The 25457-nt window shown below is 43.3% G+C and overlaps 1 protein-coding gene across 6 annotated transcripts in view; it reads right to left on the bottom strand.

Moving 5' to 3' along the window:
* Positions 1-25457, bottom strand: part of ARHGAP22 (Rho GTPase activating protein 22) — a 176947-nt gene that overhangs the window by 148542 nt on the left and 2948 nt on the right. For all 6 annotated transcript variants that reach the window (XM_043476357.1, XM_043476356.1, XM_043476359.1 and 3 more), the window contains exon 2: positions 17568-17733. In XM_043476357.1, coding sequence (XP_043332292.1) covers positions 17568-17619 — 52 coding nt within the window. In that variant the 5' untranslated portion in view covers positions 17620-17733. The remainder of the gene's footprint in view (positions 1-17567; positions 17734-25457) is intronic.

Here is a 25457-nt window from a genome sequence, read left to right as displayed (position 1 = left end):
GAAATATTGAAGGCAGGAGGAGAAGGGGATGACAGAGGATGAGATGGTTGGACCATGGCATCACCAACCTGATGGACATGAGTTTGAGCAAGCTTCGGGAGTTGGTGATAAACAGGGAAGCCTGGCATGTTGCAGTCCATGGGGTCGCAAGGGGTCAGACACGACTGAGCAACTGAACGACAATTACCCATAATTAAAAAATTAACCCATAATTTAAATATTATAACCTAGAATTTAAATGTAAACTATAAATAAAACTTATAGTATGCTGTCTTTGAGATATTCTTTCTAGATTTTTTTCCTAGATTTTTTTTTTTCTAGATTTTTTAATCACAAAATTGTGAGGGATTCATCTGAGGTGAACCTTCTCCTACACTGTGGCCTTAACTTGCTGGCCTTAGCTTCACCTTTGGGCACCTGGGTTCCGCAAGTTGCTATGTCCCCAAGGGAAGAGGGCAGGGCTTCTCTCTTGGCCCACTGTACCTGGCCTTAGTCCTGTTGCCTTTGGCCTGAAATCCGTCTCTGTCCTTTGGCCCAATGCCTCCTCCAGATGTGTAGCTTGGCTTTAATTTCAGTCTTGTCCACCCACGACAGTCTACGGTACACTCTCTCATATATGGCCCAGGCCCCCAGAATGGGTCTAGTGCTCTGGACTCTTACTATTCTGAGTCTTTGGTATCCTGGGATCCCGGGCAGAAAGTCAGAAGGACAAAGAGGCAGAATCCAGGGTTGGGCATTGGAAAATCACCAGACACCCTGAGCCAGTAAGAGCATTCAGACCAGAATACAGAGGCTTTGCTTGGAAAAGTCACTTACTTGTGACCCGTAGCCTCGGGCATGTTTTCTTGAGTCCTGCAGCCCTGGATTAGGGGGAAAGGTGGCTTAGGGTAATTAAATGAGCTGGTTCAGAGAACATAACCTTTGGTTTGAACCTCCATTGTACCATTGGTCACCCATCACCTTTCTCTTTGTAGCAGCTAGAGGCCAGACAGCTGATGTGCAGGGGGGCTTGGTGCTGAGAGGATGGGTGAGTGGTACACCCGCTGGGTTCTCCAGTGGCAGATGCAGAGATGAGAGTTTTATGAGGGATGAACACTTGTTCAGCAACGGGGAGGAGGCAGGAGTGGGGAGGGAGAGGTGGGTCTGAGTCATGTGCATACCTGACAGCTTCTGCCAGCCCACCTGGGGCTCTGAGGCAGATGGCCCAGAAGAGGCGTCTAGCTTTGGGTGGAGGTGGTTCTTCTCATGTACTGCTGTCACTGGCTCAGGGCCTTCTCGAAAAGGAGTGCGACCTTGGCTACCACTGCCTTGTACAGTCGTTGGCTGGGAGCCACCCAAGAAGAACATAAAGTTGGCTCAAAAACTGAAGTTGACCTTAAAAGAGCCAACAGCTGGCGGTGTCAGCTGACCCCACTCCTTGCAGCTGGGGGAGCAAGTCTTTTCCTGAAGAGGCTGCTGAGTAGCTCAGCTGTGTGTACCTGATGGGGTCCTATGAACCTGGCAGGCCTCATTTTTAGGCCTCTGTAAAAACTGGGTTAAAACTAATTCTACTCGCCTAAGACTCTCTGTTCCATTTAGCCAGGCGGCTTTCAGATAAAGTTTTATTCGGCTGCGATGTCTCACTGTGGTTTCCTCAGAAGGGAAAACAGCTTCCATTAGAGGCTGTGTAGAGCCAGCAGTGGGACAGGCCCTGTGGGAGCAGGTGGAGTCCCCGAGGGGCACTGTTGGGAGTGGCAGCAGGGACCGCAGCCCACTGGCCCTGACACCTTGGGCCAGGCAGGGTCCCCCTGCTGAGTTCCTGCTTCTGGTAGTCAGAGGCTGAGAGGAAAGAGGGAAATGATACTTCGTTAGTGGGTTTCTGGGTCCTGGGAACGTGAGGTACTGAGGCTCCGAGGAGCTGTCACCCTTCCTCTCCGGCAGAGGGTGGGGGACCTACAGGTGGGCTTCCCACCAGCATCAGCCAGCCCAGGTTCCAATGGCAGCCTCTGTCCTCACCCAGGTCCAACAAGGAAGTAGGTCTGAAATGATTTCCCCTCCCCCAAAGAAAATGATGAATCACCACTCGAGTCAGTTTTGCATTATTGAAAAACAAGTCTTCTCCCTCGTGAGAACACCTGCTTGCTGTGGAATGGCAGGGACTGGAACAGATGGAAAGAATGGAAATTTCCCAGGCGACTTCTCTCCCAACTCACATCCTTCCACAAAGTCCAGACTCCTCCTGTGCTTGACCAGCCCCTCCCCCCGGGCACACAACCTTCATCTGCTCCTCCAAACATTCCCCTCCTTTTGCATCTTTAATCCCTCCTGCTCTCATTGGCTCTCTTCTCTAAGCTGACAAACACACTCAGGTCTTCCTGTTTTGGAATGACTCCCTCTCGCCTGCCCCACCGCCCTCACCTCCCACTTTGGTCTGCTCTGGCCCTGTAGGCAGCTGACTGTGGCCATGTGATGTAGGCTCAGCCCATCAGATGGTCCTGCCTGGGTCTGGTCTAATCTTGAGCATGTCATGAACAGACTGGCAGATGGGTAAAAGCACTTCCCAGCACGGGGAGGAGTACGACATCCTGCTGTGAGCCTGGCGCCTTCTCCTATGGTGGAGGCATCCTGCAAAGATGTCCCGACCATGCCATCCCTGCAAGAAGTGCTCCTCATTTTTAGGCTCCCTGGAGCCACCATCATTTGGGGCTCTTTTCCAAGCCTGGTTCTCCAGCTTCCAAAGGATTTTTGTAAATCTCTGATACATTTTGAATAAATTCCCTTTTCTGGTTTTAGCTGGCTTAGGTTGTCTTTCTGTGACTTGCAACACACAGAATTCTAACTGGTGTCCATATCATGCCTCTCAGCCCCTGTTTTCACATGGCTCTCCTCTCTCACTTTCTAGTCTTCCTAACTCAGCACAGATGACATGATCTCCCAATTGTCTGTTCTCTCACGGATGGTGTTTCCTTCCTTATTTCCCCAGTTATGCCACCAAGCTCAGTCTCAGACTGGAAACCACAGGCCATCCTTCCAGACCATGACTAGTTTTCTACAGCCTATTTTCATGTTTCCATGACTGATAGCACTCACAGTTCACCCCAAAGGTACTGCTGGATGAGGCTCTCCCACTCCGGCAAACTCCTCTTTCCTCCCAACCTTGGCTTCATTCTCATCTGTTTCAAATCCAGCTCCTGTCTGGGTATACACCTCTGACCCTGGTGAGGGTCTGCTGCACATATGCTGCCTCGATTCTGCCTGCAGCACAACAACATATTCAAAGGGCTCCATGAAAAACTGTCAACCCAAAATTCAACAGTTGGCAAAATCATTCTTCAAAGTGAGAGAGAACTTAACAGATTCTCAGATAAACAAAAATTGAGACAGTTAATTGTTAGCAGACCTGCCCTATAAGAAATGTTAAAAGGAGTCCTTCAGGCTGAAATGAAAGTGATTCAAATTATTGGACCGTGATTCAAATCCACATGAAGAGATAAAGAACACCAGTAAAAGTAATGGTATAGGTAAATATTTAAGATAGTATCAATGCATTTTTCTTTGCAACTTCTCTTTTTCTCTTATCTGATTTAAAAAAATAACATCATAAAAGTGATAAACCTGTGTTGATTGATGAGCACACAATGTATAAAGCTGTAGTGAATGATGATGAAGAATATAAAAGTTTTTGCTCAACAGATGAACATAAAGATGTGGTGTATATATACAATGGAATACTACTCAGCCATAAAAAAGAATAAAAATTTTGCCATCTGCAACAGCATGGATGGACTTGGAGGGCATTGTGCTGTGTGAAATAAGTCAGACAAAGAAAGACAAATACTGTATGATATCACTTATATGTGGAATCTAAAAAATACAACAAACTAACAAGTATAACAAAAAGAAACAGACTCACAGATATAGAGGCTAAACTAGTGGTTACCAGTAGGGGGTGGGGAGGGGCAAAATAAGAGTGGGGGGTGGGAGATGTAAACTTTGATGTAAGACAGACTCAAGAATATATTGTACAACATGGGGAATATAGCCAATATTTTATAACTGTAAATAGAGAAAAACCTTTCAAAATTGTGAATGACTATATTGCAAACCTTTAACTTACATAATAAGTTATAGGAGCATCAACAACTCAATGGAAAAGAATTTGAGCAAACTGGGAGATGCTGGAGGACAGAGGAGCTTGGCATGCTGCAGTCCATGAGGTCACAGAGAGTCAGACACGACATAGCAACTGAAGAACAGCAACTAACATAATATTGTACATCAACTATACGTCAATAAAAAATAAAAAGTTTTTGTATACGGTTTGTATTAATCCAAACTAGACTGAAATACATTAAGATGTAATCCCCAAGGCAACAACTAAGAAAATAACCCCCAAAATATACAGTAAATGAAAACACAAGATGATTAAAAGAATATGACAGACATTATATACATTTAATACAAGAGAAGTCAGTAACTGAGGAGGTGAGGAACATAAAAGATATGACACATAGGGAAAAAATAGCGTAATAGTAGGAGTAAGTCCTTTCTTATCAGTAATTACATTAAGTATAAATGAATTAAACTCTCCAAATAAAAGGAAGAAAATCCAACAATGTTTTCTCTAAAGAGTGTTACTTTAGTTTTGAAGACACAAACAGGTTGAAAGTGAAAGGATTTAAAATGATATTTCATGAGACCAGTAACCAAAAGAGAGCTGTATGGCTATATTTAAATCAGGCAAAACAGACTTTAAGACCAAAAAGTATTATGAGAGAGAAAAAAAGGACAATATATATTAATAAAAGGGTCAAATACATCAAGATGTAACAATTATAAACATATATTTGCCTAACAATAGAGCATCAAAGTCCATGAAGCAAAAATAGATAGACTCAAGGAAGAAATGGACACTGCAACAATGGTAATTGGAAACTTCAATATTCTATTTTCAGTAATGGACAGAATATCAACAAAGAAACAGAGAACTTGAACAGCACTATAAACCAACTAGATCTAATATACATCTCCACCCGATAGCAGCACCTAACATTATTCATCTCAAGGGTACTGGGAACACATCCTTGGGTAGACAAACGTTAGGTCACAAAGTAGGTAACAGAGTTTTAAAAATATCTTCTCTTACTAGTCTACATTATACTAGAGGTTTTAGCCAGGGAAATTAGGCAAGAAAAAATAATAAAGGCAGGGCCTGTTGCAGCCCATCCTGGGCCCAGGCTCAGGACTGAGTTTGAGAGTGGGCAAGGAACAAGGGACCATGCAGTGTCCTGTTCTGTCCCTGGATAAGGCAGTGAAGGGTAGCTCCAGCCTGTGCCCATGGCATCTTGCTCCTCTTTCTAAATTTCAAATGTGAATTTCGGTCTCCACTGATATCCAAGGGATTTAGGAAGATCCCAACCTGATAATTTTGGGCATAGACTAAGGGCCAATAGGTGGAGCTAGGGATTTTAGGCCCTATCAACTGTACATCTGGCTGAAGAACCATGAGGAGGGGTGCGCTGCTTAATAAGCCACAGGTGTATGCTCTGCTTAACAAGTCTGATCTTGCAGCTGGCTCAGCCTGGAAGAAGGGCCACCTTTGTCTTTTGAGAAAGGCACTGTCCAGACTCAAAGTTCTTGTCCTGCACTGTGAGTTCTGAAGAATCAGCCCCAAGGCTTGCACAAAGAACTCTGGAGCTCAGAGAAAGGTGGACAATGGCCAGAGATGGCACCATGGGAGCTAACATGGGGCCTAGGCTCTTCTTTGCAGTGGGCATATGAATCAGGTTTCAAGGGTCCAAAGGTGTCTGTCCAGGCACCTCTGCTGAGGATGGGCCTGCCTTCTCAGCCCTGTATACATACAGCCTTAGAAGAGGCCCTGACATGTCAAGGAGCACACTGCCCGGGGGCAACATTTCCCTTACTCTGGTTGTTACCATCATTATTATTCTAGCATTATCTTTCTTGACCACCCACCTAGTACCTGGCCCCATCACCACTGTTCACACACAACACCAACCAAAGGTGGTTTGCTAATCCTGTCTTAAGAGGAAAGTGAGGCTCAGAGGCCGTGTGTTATATGTACCACATCCCCAGCTACCAGGGGTTAAGCTGGTGTCTCAGCCCCAGCCCGCCAGGGTGTATAATATCAGAAGGCCCTCATCTTGAAATTATCTCATTTTGAAATTATTTCACCAATCTTGGATATTATGTCTGCTTTTTTATTCTTTTTTTCCTTTGCATTCAGTTTGAATTTTCTATTGACAAATGTTCGAGTTCACTAATTATTTCCTTAGCTGTGTCCACCCTACTGGTGAGCCCATCAAAAGCATTCTTCATTTCTGTTGCAGTGATTTTTATTTCTAGAATTTCTTTTTTATTCTGTCTTAGAATTTCCATCTCTCTGCTTATATTAGCCATCTGTTCTTGCACGTTGACTACCTTTTCTATTAGCACCCTTAACATTCTAATCATAGTTAATTTAAATTATCTAACTGATAATCCCCAAATTGCTGCCATATCTTGGCTATTATGTTCTGAACTCCCCTATGACTCTAGATTTGGGGTAGTGATTTGGTCTGTGACTTCAATTCTCTGATGGGTAGAAGAAGTCACTGATTTTAAGTTTACTCAGTTTCTTCCTTACTGTAAGGGTGGGAGTGATTATGTTTAAGCTTTTTAAATATCAAAGGTAAAACCAGAAACCTGGGTCTTTACATTTTAGTAGCTGTTGCATAATGACTTCTTTCTCAAACAACTTCTTCTGCATCTCCCACCTCCCCATCCCTAGACAATCCTGATTCACCTCCCAGAGGCCTGTGATCCACATGATCTTCAGAGGGTGCTTTAGACCCTCCCATCAGATTAATGGCCCATCATCATCTCCCCTTTATAGTAAGGAACCCAAGTGGAGAGATTATATCATTGGAATAAGATCATGGAGCAAGTAATTGGCGCAACCAAGATTTATACCTAGGTCTGACTTTCTGGCTTTCTTTAAGGACTATACTTATCTTTTCAGAACTGAAAAAATGATGCCATGTCAGGGTGGGAAGGTTGACTTTGCACATTCACTGGAAAGTTAACAAGGACTGGATCATGACACAGGGCTAAGAAGAGGAGGGGGTAAGAAGATGTCTGGGTAGAGGACAGAAAATGGTTTCTCTTGTTGGACGACAGAGAAGGGGAACAGAATGCTATTTTAAGTATAGTTATTTACAATGTTGTATTCATTTTAATGTACTATTTACCATAGCCAGGCATGGAAGCAACCTAAATGTCCACCAACAGATGACATTTGAATGGATGACACATGAATGGATAAAAAAGATGTGGTACACACACACATATACACACACACAGGAATATTACTCAGTCATAAAAAAGAATGAAAACAGTTTAACAGCTGAACACTAGGCTGAGCTGGTCTTTAGGATGCACTGATTCTTAGTTGGCATTTAGGGCAGGTATCAGAGAAAGTCAATGCTATGAGCATCTTTGTCTCCATATTAATCCTCACCTTCTACTCATGCTACCAGGATGCCACTATGGTAACTGACTGGCAGTCTTACATGCCAGCCATTAAACATGCTGAAAGAAGTCCATTTGTACCACTAACCCAGTCATACTTTGGAAAGCTGGATGGATACACATTCCAGATGTGGGTAGGGGACTTGATGGCTATGGCCAAGGGGTGTAGCTTATGTCCCTGAAGGCAGAGGTACACCTACAAATGAGGTGAGGGTAGAGGGGTCAGCTCAGATCTGGGCTGAGTCCTGCCTTTGCTGCTCAGTAGTGGGGTGCCCTTGGGACTCACGGGATTTCCTGAATCTCAGCTTTCTCATCTGGCCAACAGGGAGAGCTGCTCCACCCCCAGAGAGCTGGGGCAGTGGTAAACAAGACCAAGGGGAGTGCAAAAGAGCTCTGAGCCCCCGTGCGGTTTTGCCATTTCGCAACCACTCTCAGGGTCGAGTCATTTCTCCCAAATGTGCAGGAACAGAAATCAGCATAAGAAACTGCTTCCCTAAGGAAGCCCCTGACTCAGTCTCTATTTGGTTCAGTTGCTGGGGGTGAGTAAGTGTGGGCTTCCGCTTGGCTCCCAGAGGCAGGGTGTCTGGCAGAGTTTCTCTCTAGACACTGGCTGAGGGCTCTGCCCAGCCTCTCCCCAGCCTCTCTGTTCCTGGGGCACAGATGCCTCACTATTCCTCAGCTCAGAGTCCAGGAAAGCAAGAGGGCTCTCCTCTGCTCTCATGGGCTGAATTGTGCTCCCCCACCCCACATTCATATGCTGAAGTCCTGACCCCCAGTACCTCAGAATGTGACTGTATTTGGACATGAGGTCTTTAAAGGGGTGATTAAGTTATAAATGAGTCATTAGCAGGGGTCCTATTCCAACTATCACTAGAGTTCTCAGAAGAAGAGATCAGGACACAAACTTGCAGAGAGAAAAGACGTGAAAACACAGGGAGGAGATGGCCATCTAACAAGCCAAGGAGAGAGGCCTCAGAAGAAACCAAACCTGCTGATGCCTTGATCTTAGACTTTAATCCTCCAGAATTATGAGAAAATCAATTGCTGTTGTTTTAGCCACCCAGCCCGCCACCCTTTGTTATGGAGCTTGAGCCCAGTAATCAAAACTGCCCTTCCTTCTCACCGGGAGTGAGAGGCATTACACACTCTTCTTAGGTTCCTGCAAAAGTTGGTCTGTTGCTGACAGCACGACCTTGATAATGTCCTTCAGACAGGCCCTCCCTTACTCCACGTCTTACCCCTATCCCCTCATTCCTGCTTCCTGACATCATCTTCCAAATAAACCACCTGCACCCAAGCCCTTGGGCTCGGCTTTTGGGGAAGACAGATTTGGACACAGCATCGGGTTGACTGGAGTTTTAGCTTAATTCTGAGAGTTCCTCCGGCATGAAGGGCCAGAGTGGGTGGGGGGACAGTCAGAGAAGCTGCACTGTATGTACACAGTGCCACCATCCCTACCAGATCAGTCTCCAGGAAGCTGATCGCCTCAGAAGCCAACCAGACCTTTGGTTGAATGCTGTCAAGTTGCCTGTGGATAGAGACAGGCCCCAGTGCAGTGTGCATGGTATTGGGTGCAGGGGGCAGGTACCATGGGTCATCGCTTGTATGAAGCTGGGGAGTAGGTGTCTGTCTTCATTCAGAGGTATTGTCCAGAGCAGCCCACAGGGCACACATGATGGATGGATGCAGGCATGCATGATGAAAGGGGACAGTGAGGGGACAGAGAATGCTAGAAGGGTCAGTTAGGAATGGCACCAAGCAGCGCTCCCCATACCTGTCCCTTCTTCTGTTCCCCTCCCGACAATGGCACCTCCTCCCTCCAAGATGCCCAAGCAGAAGGTTAGGCCTTGACTTTTCTCCTTCCTCAGGAAGCTTCCACAGGAGCCAGATACCCAGCTCTGTGCAGTTCATATTCTTAGGCTGTTTTGTCACCTCCATCGATCACTCTATCGGCCCAGCATCTCATCAGCCCTTCCCAGAACTGTTGAAATGTCTCCCTGTCTTAGCCTCTTCTCCCCTGCTCATCAGCTTCCCTTCCCAGAGTCATCCTGCTAGAATCTTAGCATGGCTTCACATCTTTCATTGGCTTCCCACATTCAAAACCAGAGAATAAGAACCCATGACGGCTTTCTGGCAAGACTGGCAAGTCCCTGGCAAGACTAAGAGACATGTTCCAGGGTCCCCTTTCTTGTATGTTTCCCATAGGCTGGGCCTCAGGGAGATTCCTGGGGGATCTGAGAGACTGAAAATGAAGCATCAGCCATTCTGTAGCCCATGGGCGTTGTTGCTGATAAGCTGACTCACCTCACTGGGAGGAAGCAGCAACTGGACCTGCCATCGTCCCACCTTCCTACAGAACCTCTTAGTTTCTCTGACTCCCGGGCCATGTATGTGTTTAGCTCTGTGATAAAGGGCTGGAATTCTGCAGAAGTATTTTTACAACACCAAAACCAGCTGCATAGACATCCACAATGCCATCCCTGTCTAGTACTTTTCTTGTCCATCTTTTTTCTCCATCATCTCTTGAGCCCACTGTCCCTTTCATATTGTTACTGACTTGGATCCTCAAGCAGGCCACCTGACCTCCATTCATCTTCTCTCCCTGCTATTCATTCATTCAACAGTTATTAAGCATATACTGTGTGTCAGACATCATTCTAGGCACTGTGAAAACAGCTCCAATGTTAACCTTACTTTCCCTCCTTACTCTAAGTGTGCTTGAATAGTAACCAAAGGGGTAATGGCAATAAAGCCTGTAGAGTAGAGCCTGTATCTTGATGGGAGAGGGGAGGCAGATCAGAGGTGAAATAAGTAAGCAGGAGGCAGGGCTTCCAACTACGTCTGAATGATGAGGTCAGCAAAACCTCTTCTCCAAATGCAACTGTAAGTCTGGACAAAACTGACAAAAGAACCATTTCCATACTCTGAAACTGATCAAAGGAACGCAGCAGTATGAAAATCACTTATGCTTGGAAGACTGCTCTACTTTAGCTAAGAACAGTGAGAGTCTGTGGAGTTCTTGCCAAGGGGTGCTTTTATCCCACTTTCCCCAGCTCAGTCCTCAACAGAGTTTCTGCCAGGGTGGGATACATCATGGAGACCAGCAACTCTGCTGATGAAGTCAAAAGCAGCTCATTCAATTTTGAGCAGTGGGTGATGCCCAGAGTCATTGTTGGTGGAATAGACGATCTTGGCAACAAAGTGTACAGGGAGAACTAAGACTGTGTTTGAGTTTGCAATCATTGATGCGGCCATTAGGCTGCATGTGTGTACAGCTGAGATCAGAGGGGGCTGAGGGCACCCATATACTCCTGCCAACCCTAAGACTGTGGGCATGTGCAGAGGTCATGTGAAGAGTTCAGCAGACAGTGAAAGCCAGGGCAAACCTGAAAAACTTGAAAACAATCTGAACTTTGATAGCATTTCCCTACCTCCTGCATATCTATTAGCAGAGGATGGAAGCTCTACTGGCTTAGTGTTTGAATACAGTATCTGTCTAATCATTGGTTGACTACTGAATTACACAGAAACAGGTAACCCCTCCAGGAAGCCAAGTTTAAAAATAAAAGGAAGAATAAAAAACAAACAAAACCAGAGATATTAGTGACTACATATTGTGGGGGGAGACAGATTTAACAGACTTATCCCAGGCAAGTTACCAAACAATTCAACAACAACAATGTTTAGGTGAATAAATTATACTTCTGAGTTCCTACAATATGTTACCAAATGCCCAGTTTTTAATTAAAAAGTTATGAGATGTACAAAGGAAAAGGGATGTGTGACCCATACTTAGGAAAAAAGCCAACAGAAACTCTCCGAATATTCCCAGATTTTTGTATTTAGAATATGAATACTTCAAAAAAAATCTATGTAAATACATCTAAAGAACTAAAGGGAACATGTTTAAAGAACTAAAAGGATGCACAATAACAATGAATTAACATATTGAGAATCTCAATGAGATAGGAAAAAAAAGAAAATGAAAATTCTTGAGTTGAAAGTCCAATAACCGAAATGAAAAATTCACTAAACGGGTTCAACAGATTTGAGATGGCAGAAGGAAGAATACAAGAACATTAGGATAGAGCTACAGAGATTACCCTATCTGAAGAATACAGAGAAACACAGAACAGGAAAAAGAACAGACATTTAGAAATCTGTCAAGTACCAGCAAACATGCCAATGTCTGTGTAATGCAAGTTCTAGAGGGAGACAAAAGAGAGAAGTAGAAAAATCATTTAAAAAGAATAGTGACTGAAAACTTGCCAAATTTGATGAAAAAGTATCAGTTTTCACATGTAACCAACTTTAAAAATCCCAAGCAGTTTTAAATACAAACAGATATATAGTTCAATACTTTAGAATTCAACTGCTGAAATGATAAAGAAAAACCTTGAAAGCAGCAAGAGAAAAATGACTCATGACAGGGGAGGGGGACATCAAAATGATTAACTGACTTCTCATCAGAAACAACGAGGCTAGAAGTAGAAGGTCATATTCTAAGGGCTGAAAAATAAAAACCGCTAACCAAGAAGTTTATGTCCCAGTAGCTATCCTACAAAAATGAAGGCAAAACTAAGACATTCCCAGATAAACAATGACTAACAGAATTCCATGCTGGCAGACCTGCCTTATAAGAAACACTAAAGGAAGTTCTTCAGCCTGAAAGGAAGTAACACCAGGTGGTAACCAGAATCCAACGGAAGAGATGAAGCACACAGGAAATCACAAATATGTGGATTAATATGAAAGACTCTATAAGTATATTTTTCTCATTTCTTTTCTTAGCATCTTTTAAAGACTTAAGTGTGTATAAGGCAATAATTATAATAGTGTCTTTGGGGCTTATAATACATAGATGTAATACGTACATGACAAAGATAGAACAAAGGAGGAGAGAGGAAATGGAACTACCTTGGAGCAAAGTTTTTATATTTTACTGGAATTAAATATTAATCTGAAATAGATTAAGATAAAATGCATATTGCAATCCTTAGAGCAAACACTTAAGAAAATGGCACAAAAATATAGCAAAAAAAATCGATAAAAGTTAAAGTAGTATACTAGAAAATATAGAATACCAAGAAGATTATAAATGAGGAGCAGAGGAACAAAAATAGAGGAGATATATTGAAAACAAATCACAAAATGGAAAATGTAAACTCAAGTATATCAGTAATTATATTAAATGTGAGTGGTCTAAACACCCCCATTCAAAGGGCAAAGGTTGTCCTCATGAAACAGCAAGATCCAATTATATGCTCTCTATAAGAGATACACTGTAGATTCAGTGATATAAACTGGTTGAAAGGAAAAGGATGGGAAAAGATATGCTATGCAACAGGAACCATGAGACAGCTGGAGCCAGCAATATTAATATAAGATAAAATAGACTTTAAGAAATGAAACATTACAACAAAGAGGAGCATTTTATAATGATAAAAGTTGAATACATCAGGAAGCCATTACAATTAATAACATACACAGACTTAACAAAATAGCCTCAAAATACAAGAAGCAAAAAAATGAGAGCAGACAATCGAATAATAAGAGTTGGAGAATTCCCTACACCAATAGGGAATGTCATAATGTCATTTATTGTCATCTCAGTAAATGACAGAACAATTGGATGGAATATCAGCAATGATATAGAAGGCTTGGACAACACTATTAACCAATTCGACTGAATTGCTATATATAGGACACTCCTCACAATGACAGTGGAATATACATTATTTTCATATACATTTGGAACATCCTTCAGGATATGCCCTAAAATGATAAATCAACTGGTGAACAGATAAAAAAAAGCACATCCATACAATGAAGTATTTTCAGCTAAAAAGGAATAACTACTGATACATACAAGAACGTGAATGGACCTCAGAACCCTGATGCTAAATGAAAGAAGCCTAATGCAAAAGACCACAAAGTATTCCATTTTCATAAAATGTACAGGAAAGGCAAGTTTATAGAGACATAATGTAGGTCAATGGTTTCCCAGGCTGGGGGGCGGGAGTGGGATTAACTGCAAATAGTCAGGAGGGAATTTTTCTGTGCCATAGAAATGTCTAAAAACTGGATTATGGTGACAGTTGTATAGCTCTATAAATTTACCAAAAACTATTTAATTGTTAGTTTAGAATGAATGAATTATAAACTAGAATGAATGAATGAACTATTCAGAATGAACTATTCTAGAACTTAGAATGAATGAATTATATGCTATGTAACCTACATGTCCACAAACTGTTAAAACACAGAAATATGTGAGATAATAACAGATGCTATGAAGAGGAGTAAAGCGAAGAAGTAGGATAGGAACGTCAGGGCAGGATTCAATTTGTGTAGCCATTGGTGTGTGGTTTGCCAAATACTTCCAGTCCTCCCTTCCACACATGCAGCTGGACTATGCTTCCTGGACCCCCTGTGGTTAGCCAGAGCAAGGAGCTGTGAGTGGAGGGAGCCATGTGTGACTTCCAGACTGAGGATTTCATTGCTGATATAAGACCCTTCTAGAGCTCAATGTCTCCCTTTGCCATCTGGTCTGTCTACCGGCACCACTTGAGATAAAGGTTGTTCCATTAGCCTGGGCCTTTGAATTACTGTGATGGGAAGAGGACATGTGACCCAGTTATGGTGTAACCTATCCCACTGTGACACAGGCATGCAGTCAGTGAAAGCCTCAAGAGAAGGTGACATTTGGGTAAAAATCTGAGAAGTGAGTTTGCGAGTCATGTACATATCTGAGGGGGAAGGGTGCTCCAGAGAGATGTGAGAGCACAACAAAGAGCTGGTATGTCCGAGGATTCGCAAGGAGGCTGGTGTTGCTGGTGCCAGGCAAATGGGCTGTGTAGGAGAGGAGGTGATGAGTAACGTTGGGCCAGGTGGAAGCGTGACATGGAAATTCACTGGGGTGTGTTGAGTGAATGACAGATCTAATCTGATTTGGCTTAAATGCCTTATTCCATTTGTAATATTGAGAAGAGATGGACAGGCCATGGGTAAAATCAGGAAGACCAGTGAGGGGACCTTTATAAGAACCCAGGTGAGAGCTGAATTCATGCCCAGCTGCCATGTCATTCTTCCTGTAAACAATTCCGATCAGTCCTGTGTTTACAACTTTCAATAGCTCCCTACCTCCCATGAGAAAGAGCCCAAGTTCCTCAAACTGACATCAACCTACCTTTCCCCTTGCATCACCCACCACTCCCCTTCCTACCACTTCAGCTCCCCTCTCTCTGAGTGTCCCATCCTCCCAGGACATAGTCTTGCCTTCCCACCTGGGTTCTCGTGGTCTCCTCCAAACCCTGTATCACTGCAGGGCGGGGTAATGGTATGCTCCAGAGGAAGGACAAGTCAGCAAAGCCACAGAGTTGGAAAGGCCTGGGAAAGGGATGTGACAGAGGATGCCCATTCCAAGCTGCCCCCTGGCCTTGGTTCTGAAGGTCAGATTGTGGGTGGAGGAAGTGGGGGAACTGTAGGAATGGCTAGATTCAGGCCTGCCTTCTCCTTCTCTGTGGACTCTCTGGCCTGGTATGAGCAGAGGCCATCATCTTGCTTCCCACTATGATTCAGATGCCCATTGGCTATTCATGGAGGGTCAGCTAAAAGAAGTCACCAGTCCTGGAGAGAGAACCAGGCAGCTCAGTGACTAGGTATTTGGGAAGTTGGAAGCAAAGAGACTGTAGCTGGTCTGACCAAGCAAGACCGTGGCATGGGGAAACGTCACAAGAGGTAGATTTAAGGCTGGTGCCCATGCCTGGGTGAGAGTTTTAGCACAGGGCCCCCAAGTGAAAGGCCAAGACTTGTGTAGAAGCTGGCCTCTGGCTTCCTGCTACACGGCAGGTTCACAACTTGGTAAAATTATGGGCAAAACAATTAAGTGAAGTATAGCAGCTCAATTTAACCCTGAAGAATCTTCTGTTTGCCCCAATTTTCTGAAAATTTCAGTTAAAAGCAAGCTCAAGTTCCCCATCAATTTCCTCTAGAATGTATCCAGGTGAGAGAGAGAAAAAAGGAGGGTCAGAGTAAGACAGGCAGACAGACAGAGAGAAACAGGGAGAGGGAGAAGAGACAGGGCTGACAGAAAGACCAGAGGTGGGGTGGAGAACACATCCCCTGTGTTGGATGACTCTTCTGTCCTTTCCAAAGCCTTCCCAAGAATAGCATTGCTGCTCCTTTTATACGAAGCTACCAAGCTGTGGTCAGATAATACTTTAAAAATTAATTCAATCTAAAGGAATAAAGTTCCGATGCATGCTATAATGTGGATAAACCTCAAAAGCATTACACCACGTCAAAGCAGCCAGACATGAAAGAACACACACTGTATGATTCTGTTTATAAGAAATATCCAGAATAGGTAATCCCACAAAGAAAGAAAGCAGACTAGTGGTTGCCAGGGCTGGGGAAGGTGGGGAGCAGCTGTTTCATGCAGATGGGTTTTTTGGGGGAGTGATGAAAATGTTTTGGAACTAGAGAGAGGTGATAGTTGTGGGACATCTTGAAATTGCCACTGAATTAATTATTCACTTTAAAATGGTTAATTTTATATGAAGTTCATCACAAGAAAAAATTAAATTCTTTAAATTTAGGTATCTTGGGCAAGAGCTCATTTGCTGTTTTCTCAAAGAATGAGCATCCTCTGAAGGCAGGGGACATCTGCCACACCATGGAAATCTGATAGCTGGAACCTTTCAAAAAAGTAAGTTTGTGGTTAAGTTTCTGTTTGCCTCAGTCTTCAAAAATTTCATTTAAAAGCAAGCTCAAGTCCCCCAGTAATCTCCTCTAGAATGTACCAGGGTGAGAGAGATGATCCCATAAATCCATCTGAGAGAAAAATATCTGGAGATTTTACAGCATCCCCTACGCCCCCAACCCAATGCATTAGGCCTGAACAGAGGTCAAGCCTAATCTCAGCTGCTCCCCACCCCCTACTGTAAAAAGGAAGGTCCAGAGGAGTTCAACATGTGACAAGGACCGCAGCATGTGTCCAGCCCAGGGTGGGATCCCCGGGACCTGGCTTTGTGAACACAGGACTTGATTCCACATCCGTGTGGACCCCTGTGCAGACCGTAGCAAAGGCTGCCTGCCGTGTGATCTGGGGCCTCTCTGGGCTCTGTCTGGTGGCCTGGCTACACACAGTTCATTTGGCAACTGCTGATGCCCACAATCCACCGCACACCAATGAAGCCTGATCTCCAGTACTCAAAAATGCCCGGGGAGGGACATCCCTGGTGGGCCAGTGGTCAAGGTTCTGCACTTCCACTGCAGGGGACATGAGTTCAATCCCTGGTTGGGGAACTCAGATTTCCCATGTTGCAGAGTGCAAACAACCCCCTCCCCCCCAACTTCACCACCCGCCTCAAAAATGCCTGGGGATTTTTAAAAACTCCGGCATGATTCTAACATACAGCCAGGCTGAGTACCACTGACTGTGTTTCTCTGTCTAGCATCTGGGATTTCAGTCATCACCTGAAGGCGCTGAGGTCCAGAGAACAAGAGATGTCACTGCACAGCCACTCAGTCAGCCAGGTATGACTCTCCCCCCTAGTCATCGCGTGTATGACCACCCAGTGGTTGTCCCACTTTGTCTAAGTTATCTCCTGGGCAGCCTCTTGAAGACTACTGAACAGTCCTTGCTGTTTCTGAATTAACTGCTGGGCTTGACTGTTTCCAAGCAAGATACAGGGCAGACTCAGGATGCACAGCCTTCCCTGTGATGACTTTTTGCACCTGCGGTCTGTGGGCACAGAGATTCTTACAGAATCTGACTGTCATCAGAGCCCTGAGCCACTGCAGCCAGGGCCCCTGACAGCCATGGTCATGTTGAAGGCTCTATTTTTCAGGCAGACATGAACCAGCTCCTGAGTTCAGGGGTCAGAGCTAGGCCATCAGTCAGTGCCCGAGCCCTGACCACAGACACCCCTACATGCTGTCAGCTTATAAGACCAAGACAGCTCCTCTGGGTGCATCAAGTGACCCCATCCCCCAAGCAAGAAGCTAAGAACAAAGGTAATCATACTCTACATAGAATAAAATCAACTTCTTACCGAAATATCTGGCTGCAAATGTTCTTCTTTTGCTGGAAGCTGTCGGCAGCATAACGAAGCTGGCAGTCTATGTGCAAGTTTTCTTGTATATCCTTTTTATAAAGAACCAACCACATCCTCAAGCAGACAGGCTAATTCCTGTTTTCCAGTAATAGGAGATCAGCATCTATAGAAAAGAAATATATTTAGAATGCCCTTTATCTGGTGCTTTCTTGGATTTCAAACAAGAAGCTTCTCTATGAGGAATTAGTCCTTTAAATGCAAGCGTACTAGGGATTGTGGAATGGCCTTGGGCAAGTCACAGACCACTGGGTATCAGTTCCTCAAATCTGCAAAATGGGAACAGTGATGAACCACACCTCATAGTGAACGGAGGGTCAATAAGATGGTATAAAATGGCAAAGCCCTTCACACATGTCAGATACTATGTCTGATCTTTTCAATCAGCTGGCCTCGATTTAAAAGGAGATGTGTTTTCCAGAGAGCCTCAAAAACAGCTACAAACAGTAACCTGCAAATGTGAAGTGTGATTTCCCAAGCCCTCACCGGGTATGCACAGCAGTCCTGTTAGTGGGGAGATGAAGGACACGGACCCCACACCCAGATGGGGAAACAGAGCCCCAGCAGCACCCACGGCAGACCCTCACCCTGGTACACTGCTGCTAACAGCCTGGCATCTCATTCTATTTCTGGAAATTTAGCCTCATTATCGCATATTTTATAGCTGTGGAAAATGAAAAAGAAAAATCCTGATTAGAAAACAGCCAAGTGACGTTTATGTAGCCCTCAATGTCACTGACATCGTGGTCTTGGCAACCGACGGAAAGGCAGCTCCAGGGCAGGGGGCATGTCATCCTATTTAAAAATGTAGGGAGTTTACACAGACTGAGAATAACTCCTGGCAGGAGGGACAGCCAACAGAACATTCTCTCAACCGCCTTTCTTGTCTTCTTTGCTCCCCTGCCTCGGCTGTGTTGAATCTGCTTCATGTTTGTGATTATAGAACCGATCACTGTTTCTTTTTAAAGATTTTTAAAATATGAGCCATTTAAAAATTTATTTTATTGAACTTGTTACAATATTGGTTTTGTGTTTTGGCCTTGAGGCATGTAGGATCTTAGCTCACTGTTCAGGGATTGGACCCACAACCCCTGCATTGGAAGGCAAAGTCTTACCCACTGGACTTCTGGGGAAGTCCCCCAGTCACTGCTACAGATAGAACCACACAGCCAGCACTCGCTGTGGGTGTATCCCTTCCACTCCGGGGCTGCGGGCTGCACTGGGGCCAGGTCACCCTGCTCCGTGCCTTGGTGACCAGGCACAGCTCCTGCTCCTGGTGCCCTCAGGGGACCGTGGGGATAGTTCCATAGAGGGGCCAAGCGTGTTCTGGGGACTGACCCGGGGAAGCTGGGCACAGAAGCTGGTGGGTAAGAGTGAAACTGCTCGAAGAGAACAACAAAGCCCCAACCAGAGATGGCAGCATGTCCGTGGGACCAAGTGAACAGTGGTTTGGCTTGCAAAGGGAAGTCAGGGTAAATAGCAGAGTGAGAAGAGAGATGGAGCCCAAAGTAGAGAGGCAGTGACAGAGCAAAGCCAAGGAACGAGAGGCGCGTCAAGCCTGAGGACCTTGGAACTGGGACAGACCTCAGAGAACCTTGGGGACAGAGTGACATCTCTTCACACGCTCTAAGCGCACAAGGCTGGCAAGGTGATGGAGGGCGTGGGGGGTGAGAGGAAGACTCCCATTGCATGACCTGGTGTAGTAGTGGCTTTAGAATTAAAAACTCTGGGTTTGTGTCCAGGCCCATTTTTTTTAAGTAGTATAAATATGGATGTGTGGCTGAAACAGGGCTACCAGACTTAGCAAATAACAATATGGAATGCCCTGTTATATAGTATAAATGTGCTACAAATATTTCAAGGGACATAACATCTACTATAAAGGTACTGTTGCTATTCATTGTTAGTAACTGATCTAAATTCTGATTTAACTCTGTGACCTATATTTTATCTGGCAACCATATGCCTTCTGAGTATCCATTTTTAGCTTGGTCAAAAGAGGATGATTAGGTAAGATTCTTTCAGTCGCTGGAAACAAAAAAGACAATTAAAATTGGCTTAGAAGATAAGAGGAGTATTTTGGCTTCTTTATTGAGAAAGCTCTCATGACACGGACTTCAGGTATGGCTAGATCCAGCAGTTTGACAATGTCAACCACGTCAGACTCTCCCCCTGCCCCTGTTCTCTTGTTTGCTTCCTGGGGTGTCTGCTTCATCATCATCAAGGCTGCCTTAATAAAAAATGCTAAAGTGGAGATCAAAGTGGAATAGAAGGACCTGAAGCACGCCTCCTCCCACAAAAACATCAAAAATACATCTACATGTAGAACAGTTTTCACAGAATACTCACTGGACAGTGGCAGAAGACCTCATAAAACCAAAGCTGCAAAAAGATTACCATATAACTAGGTAGAACAGAAGGAAAAAAAGGAATTGGGATGGGACCTGTGTACCTAGAAGGGAGCTGTAGAAGAGGAAAGGTTCCCTCATGCTGGGAATGCCCTTCACCAGCTGGGAGATCAGCCAGGATAGACGGGGGACTTGAGAGGCTCAGAGGTGAGGGCAGCAGCCAGCCTGTGGCGGGTAGGGCAGAGAGAGACCAGCACAATGGTCCTGGCTACCTCACTGCACTCCCCAGCCCGAGATGCACGCCTGCCAGTGTGTGCAGTGGCTGGATACAGAAACTCAGGCATCAGCGACAGACCAGGGGAGAGGACCTGATTTGGCTGCACAGACAGCGGGAAGGGCCTGGAGTGTGGTGCAGAGGTATATGCAGCATGGATCCTGGGTCCACGTAGGAGCCCCACTGTCAGCACATGTGAACGGAGGGGATACTCGGCCCTGCCATACCAGCCTTGTTCTCGGCATGCTCAGGGCGGGCACAGCTCTACCATCAGAGGCTCTGGGAGCACATAAGTGCAGGGAGATTGCTCACATATGGAGGCCGGGCTGAAATCTGAGCCAGTTCCCCATGGGTGCACAACTTGGAAAGTGGGGATGAAGTCTGAGTTGATTTCTTGTGGCTGCCTGAGAGATTCAGGCGGAAATATGTGAGTGCAGCACCTGCGGGACATCCAAGCGGATTACTGGCACACCCCTGGCTGGGGCGGGTCTCCTATCAGCAGTGGTGGGGTTTCAAGGGTACACTTACTCAGAGAAAGGGCCGAGGACTGGGCCGATTCCCAGCATTACCATGGAGGGTCTGGGTGCATGACTGTGGTGGGTGCTGGTGGATCTGCACCAATGGCTTTCTCAGCACAGCATCTGAGGGACATCTGGGTGGATGGTCTGTATTCTCAAGGCTGAAGCGGGGCAGTGCCAACAACAGTGCAGTCTGTAAGCACGCACGAGTGACGGGTGACATCACAGAGCGTGTGTCCCAGTGGACAGCTCCTGTGGAGGAATACTCACTCGCTCCACCCCCAGCGGGACTCTAGTCCCAGTTATCTCACATTGCAGCTTAGAACTGGATCTGGGGGCTTCTAATTCAACTGGGAAGCAGGCTCTGCCCTAATGGGCAAAGAGGAAGCCCCACTCAACACTCACTGCAAACTCTGTTCACCAAAACACCAATCATATCCTCTACCAAGGGGTCAATGACCAGCACACCCTAAGGAAAAGACATGGCAAGCATCCATACCAAAAACAGCCCTTGAACCAAAAATATTAGACTCATGCAGGCAAATATTAAGATATTAATATTTATCAATATTAAAATATTTAACATATTAGACTCCCATATAAAAACAGCCCTTCAAGACCACAGTAGATAACTATTTTTCCTAAGTTCAGAGTTAGAGAAATATAAGAAAAATAAAGAAGGGGAGGAAGTACCTCAATAAAAGAACAAGAAAATCCCCTGAAAGAAACAATGAAATAGACCTTTCCAGTCTACCAGACCCTGAGTTCAAAAGAGGGTAATAAAAATACTGAAAGGATTAAGAAAAGCTATTGATGGAAATGTTGATCACTGTAACAAGAAACAAGGAACTATAAAGAGGAGTCAATCAGAATTAGAAAACACAACTGCTAAAATGAAAACCAAGCTAAAGACAACAATTAGAAAACTAAATAACACAGAAGAATGAATAAGTGGTCTGGAAGACAGAAGAATGGAAATCACCCATTCAGAATAGCAGATAGACAAATTTAAAAAAACAACACAATATATGAAACTTATGGGGTAATATAAAGTGTGCCAATCTATGCATAAGGGGTTTCAGAAGGAGAAAAAAGAGAAAGGGGACTGAAAACAGCAAAAGTTAAGACAAAGGGAGGATTCTAAAGGCAGCAAAAGAAAAACAAAGAGTAACAAGGAAGTTATCAGCTGATTTTTCTACTGCAGGACAGAGGGGTGTGGCAAGATGTATTCAAAGTCTTGGAAGCGAAAAACCTGCAACCTATATTGTCAGGATACTCTAACCAGCACGATTATCATTTAGAACAGAAGAAGAAATAAAGAATTTCTCAGGTAAGTAAAAACTAAAAGAATACAGCAATACTAAACCCATTGTATTAATAAAAGAAATATTGAAAGTTTTTCTCTAAATAGAAAATAAGCAAAAATCTACAGGAAAGAGAAAAATCAAATCAGGAAAAGCAAATATAAAAAAAGATTGTATAGAGATCACTTAAAAAGCAAGTACAGTACATAGATAAAAAAATTAAAAATTTTAATGAAAGTGATTATAACTACAATGAACAGCAAAAGGATAACATGAAGATGTAAAATAGGACATTAAAATCATAAAATGTGGGGAAGGAGAGTAAGAAAATTAATTTTTTTAAAGAATGTGTTTGAGCTTATATGACTACCAGCATAAGCCAAATAGATATAGTAGTGTGTTAACATACTTGAAAACCAGAATAACCATAAATAAAAAAATAATAGATTCACAAAACTAAAAAGAACAGAACTCAAGCATAACGCAAAAGAAAACCATTAAACCACAAAAGGAAAAAGAAAAAGAAAGGAACAAAGAAGAAATACAAAATCAACTGGAAAGCAAGGTTTAAAATGGCAATAAACATATACCTATCAATAATTACCTTAAGTGTCAATGAACTAAATGCTCCAAACAAAAGACAGAGTAGCAGTTGTGGTTCAGTCGAAAAGTTGTTTTCTGATTCTTTTGGGACCCCATGGACTGTAGCCCACCAGGCTCCTCTGTCCATGTGATTTCCCAGGCAAGAATATTGGAGTGGGTTGCCATTTCATTCTCCAAGGGATCTTCCCAACCCAGGGATCGAAACCATGTCTCCTTCATTGGCAGACAGATTTTTTACCACTGAACTACCTTGCATTTCTTTACATTAACAATAAAATAGAGAAAGAAAAAGTAAGAAAAAAAAATCCCTTTTAAAATTGCATAAAGAATACTTAGGAATAAACGTGACCAAGGAGGTGAAAGACTTACATGTTGAAAACTATAAAACATTGATAAAGGGAATTGCAGATGATTCAGAGAAATGGAAAAATAGCCCATGCTCCTGGATTGGAAGAATTAATATAGCTTAAATGGCCAGACTACCCAAAGCACTTTACAGATTTAAAGAGATCCCTATCAAATTACCCATGACATTGTTCACAGAACTAGAACAAATAATCCTAAAATTTATATTGAGCCACAAAAGACCCTGAATTACCAAAGCAATTCTGAGGAAAAATAATTGAGCTGGAGGCATAACCCTCCCAGACTTCAGAGAATATTACAAAGCTACAGTAATCAAAATAGCACAGTATTGGCACAAAAACAGACATATGGATCAATGGAACAGGACACAGAGTCCAGAAATAAACTCACACACCTACAGACAATTACTCTTTCACAAAGGAGGCAAGAATGTACAGTGGAGAAAAGACAGTCTCTTCAGTAAGAGGAGCTGGTAAGACGGGGCAGCTACATGTAAATGAATGAAATTAAAACAATCTCTAACACCATACACAAAAATAAACTCAAAATAGATTAAAGACCTACATGTAAAACCAACCACTATAAAACTCCTAGAGGAAAACATAGAACACTCTTTGAAAGAAATTGCAGCAATATATTTTGATCTGTCTCCTACAGTAATGTAAATAAAAGTAAAAATAAACAAGTTGGACCTAATTAAACTTAAAAGCTTTTGTATAGCAAAGGAAACCGTAAATAAAATAAAAAGGCAACCTACAGAATAGGAGAAAATATTTGCAAATGATGAGACCAACAAAGGATCAATTTCCAAAAACATACAAACAGCTCATATATCTCAGTATTAAAGAAAACAAAACCCAAAATCTTAAAGATGGGCAGAAGATCTAAATAGACATTTCTCCAAAGAAGACATACAGATGGCCAACAGGCACGTGAAAAGGTGCTCAACACCACTAACTAACTGTTAAAGAAATGCAAATCAGAACTACAATGAGATACCACCCCACACTGGTCAGAAAGCCCATCATCAAAAAGTCTATAAATAATAAATGCTGGAGAGAGTGTGGAGAAAAGGGAACCCTCCTACACTGTTTGTGGGAACGTAAATTGGTACAGCCACTATGGAAAACAGTGCAGAGACTCCTTAAAAAGCTACAAATAGAGTTAGCATATGGTCCACCAATTTCATTCCTCAACAAATATCTGCAGAAAACTCTAATTGAAAAAGATACATACTCTCTAATGTTCATAGCAGCACTAACTACAATAGCCAAGACACGGAAGTAACCTAAACACCCAACTACAGATGAATGGATAAAGAAAACAGGACAGCGGGCCTCTGTCTCATCTGTGTCCAGTGCCCTGGGCAGATCCCTGCCTCTCACTGCCCACCTGCATCATGAGTATAGGGGGCACGATTGTACCATATATACATCTGTATCTCTGTACATATATATATATGATGGAATATTACTTAGCCGTAAAAATGAACGACATAATATCATTTGCAACAACATGGATGGACCTAGAGATTATCATATTAGATGAAGTAAGGCAGAAAGAGAAATGTAATTTCATATGATATCACTTATATGTGGAATCTAAAATGAAGCAAATGAATTTATATACAAAATAAAAATAGACATAGAAAACAAACTTATGGTTATTACCAAAAGGGAAAAGTTGGGGGGAAGGATAAATTAGAAATTTGGGAATAAGAGATACACACTACTAAATATAAAGTAGATAAACAACAAGGTCCTACTGCATAGCACAGGGAACTATATTTGATATATTGTATTAACCTATAATGGAAAAGAATCTGAAAAAGAATATATATGTATATTCATTACATAAAACTAGATCACTTTGCTGTACACCAGAAATGAACACAATATTGTAAATCAAGTATACTTCAATTAAAAAGATGTCAAGGTAAATCAGCAGGAAAAGGATAGTCTTTTTCATAAATGACATTGGAAAAAAATAGACACAAGGAACAGAATGAATATCATACACAAAAACTAACACAAAATGAAGCATAGCCCTAACATCTACTTCTGCTTTATTGACTATGCCAAAGCCTTTGATTCTGTGGATCACAACAAACTGGAAAATTCTTAGAGAGATGGGAATACCAGACCACCTGACCTGCCTCCTGAGAAATCTGTATGCAGCTCAAGAAGCAACAGTTAGAACCGAAGATGGAACAACAGACTGGTTCCAATTTGGGAAAGGACTATGTCACGGTTGTTTATTGTCACCCTGTTTATTTAACTTATATGCAGAGTACATCATGCAAAATGCAAGGCTGGATGAAGGACAAGATGGAATCAAGATTGCCGGGAGAAATATCAATAATCTCAGATATGCAGATGATACCACTCTTAAGGCAAAAAGCAAAGAGGAACTGAAGA

The sequence above is a fragment of the Cervus canadensis genome, chromosome 8 (assembly GCF_019320065.1).
Source record: "Cervus canadensis isolate Bull #8, Minnesota chromosome 8, ASM1932006v1, whole genome shotgun sequence".
NCBI classification, from domain to species: domain Eukaryota; kingdom Metazoa; phylum Chordata; class Mammalia; order Artiodactyla; family Cervidae; genus Cervus; species Cervus canadensis.
This window is presented reverse-complemented; position numbering and strand designations above follow the sequence as displayed.